General features: G+C 46.3%; 1 protein-coding gene across 1 annotated transcript; it reads left to right on the top strand.

The window, feature by feature from the left end:
* Positions 1-1,017: 1,017 nt before the first annotated feature.
* LOC104463790 (olfactory receptor 5AS1-like) lies at positions 1,018-1,956 on the top strand. The gene has a single exon (XM_010076257.1). It carries the CDS (start codon positions 1,018-1,020, stop codon positions 1,954-1,956), a length of 939 nt encoding a protein of 312 aa, XP_010074559.1.
* The last annotated feature ends 447 nt before the right edge of the window (positions 1,957-2,403 follow it).

Below are 2,403 nucleotides of genomic sequence, written 5' to 3'. Positions count from 1 at the left end.
TCTCCCTCTGGGATGTTCTGGCTGGAGCTGAGGATGCTCCCCTCAGACCAACCCTTGGAAAACCAGCCGCAGGTGAGATTCGTTACCACTGGGGTGCCTGGAAACAAAGTTGGGAGCTGAAGCTCTCCTCTCTGAACCCCCAGACTCTCACCATCTCGTATCCTACCCTGAATGAATCAGCTTAGATTGATTATTTTTTTTGTCAGGAACATAGAGATTTCTGTTTTGTCTGTGCCTTTGTCCACATGTTGTTGATATTTACAGGATTATTTATTAGAAGTCCTTTTTTAATCCTTACATTTCCTGTAAATATAAAGGTGAGCAAAATTAATACCCAGAATTAATTTTCCAGGGGATTGAATCTAATTGAAATTTGATTAATAGTTTGAGCCAAAAAAAAAAGTGGGGAAAATTCCTTGAAAAAGGTAAAAAAAAATTATGTTCAAACATTTTAAAATAATATTAATGACTTTCTTTTCATCAATTGGTTAAGATCTGATCAGGCTCAGGAAAATAAACCCAGAAAATATTTTGTAAGAAATCCCAGAATGAGATGTAACATTTCATTTCACTTGAAACTCAATTACATGTGTTTGTTCCAAACTAATGATGTCTCTTTGTGGGTTTTTTTTAAACCTGTTTATGTTCCAGCATTTCCACCCATTTTTTCCCAGTGTTCAGTTTTACTGCTGACTCAGAACCATCATCACCAAGCGTGCCTGAACTCCTTACTCTGCTGGTCACACGGGTAAATGAGGTTCTGTTTTATGTATGCGACAGGAATGTACAGGAAGGAATTCCACACAGAAAGTGTGTTTGTAAAGCTCCCTGTGGATGTCCCCTTTCAATGGGCATCACCTAAGCCCCTGGTTTTCCCTCTGATACTGGCTGAGGTGCTTCCATTTCCCCCACCCCTATCTCGTGAAGGATGTGATGTGTTTGCACGTTGCTTCCCCACCAGGACTGACTGCGCCCCAACAAATCTCCTGTGTACGAAGCCAAACACAAGGGAATGAAATGCCTGAAGAAAACTGCACCACGCTGACCGAGTTTGTTCTCTTGGGTTTCACCGACCGTCCGGAGCTGGAGATACTTTTGTTTGGGCTCTTCCTCCTCATCTACACCACCACCTTGGTGGGGAACGCTGGCCTCATCCTGCTGGTCCGGCTCAATGCCTGCCTTCATACCCCCATGTACTATTTCCTCAGCAATTTATCTCTCTTAGACCTCGGCTGTTCCTCTGCCATTGCTCCCAAGATGCTGGTGAACCTGTTAGCAGAGCGGAAGACCATTTCTGTAACTGGCTGCGCAACACAGATGTTTCTCTTTGCAGCCGTCGTTGACGCCGAGTGCCTCATTTTGGCCGCGATGGCCTATGACCGCTACGTGGCCATATGCCATCCTCTTCTCTACGCCGCTGCCCTGTCCCGCAGGGTCTGCGCCTCCCTGGCAGCTGGGGCTTATCTCAGCGGGGGTCTGACAGCGCTGGTGCACACGTTTTTCACGTTCACGCTGTCGTTCTGCGGCTCCAACGTCATCAACCATTTCTTCTGTGACATTCCCCCGCTGCTGGAGCTCTCCTGCTCCAGCACACACGTCAACGAGCTCCTGCTCTTCGCCCTCTGCGGCTTCATCCAAACCAGCACCTTCCTCACCATCGTTGTCTCCTACGCCTGCATCCTCAGCGCCGTCCTCCGGCTCCACGTGGCGGGCAGCAGGCACAAAGCCTTCTGCACCTGCACCTCCCACCTGACAGCCGTGGGGCTGTTCTACGGCTCCCTCCTCTTCACCTACTTACGGCCCAGCTCCAGCTACTCGCTGGGCACAGACAAAGTGATCTCTGCGTCTTATACCATCGTCTTTCCCATGCTCAACCCCCTGATTTACAGCCTGAGAAACAAAGAGGTGAAGGATGCCCTCAGGAGAACAGTAGAAAGAAGAGTGTTTTCTCTGTGATTTTATTAAAAGTTGAAATGATTTAGCGTGTTTCAGGTGCAATACACAACAAGAATCCAAGGGATGGGATGTAACTGACTAAATGTAGATGACTTGTTAGGAATATCTGCACCTGAGCTAGCTTCCCAGGTTCATTTTGTAGTTGCTGGAAAAAAAAAAACTAGTCCATTTAGGAAGGGGTTCACTTATAAAATAGAAGCCTGGGTCAGATGGATCCCAACCCTGGAAGATTTCTTTCTTCTATAACGAAAGTTATCCCAAATGCAGCAGAAAGTTGTATTTTTGTAGTTTACAACTATTGAGACAACTCTCACCAAAACCAAGATGTTTTAAAGAATAGACCAATTCAGATAACTACTCCATATGGGTGTGATTGCCTGTATTAAATTTGGAGAACTAAAAGCCCTTGTGCAGTGAAGAGACTTGTTTGGCAGCCGGCTCTGCCAT

This window comes from Pterocles gutturalis, unplaced genomic scaffold (genome assembly GCF_000699245.1).
Source record: "Pterocles gutturalis isolate BGI_N339 unplaced genomic scaffold, ASM69924v1 scaffold18633, whole genome shotgun sequence".
NCBI lineage: Eukaryota > Metazoa > Chordata > Aves > Pterocliformes > Pteroclidae > Pterocles > Pterocles gutturalis.
This window is presented reverse-complemented; position numbering and strand designations above follow the sequence as displayed.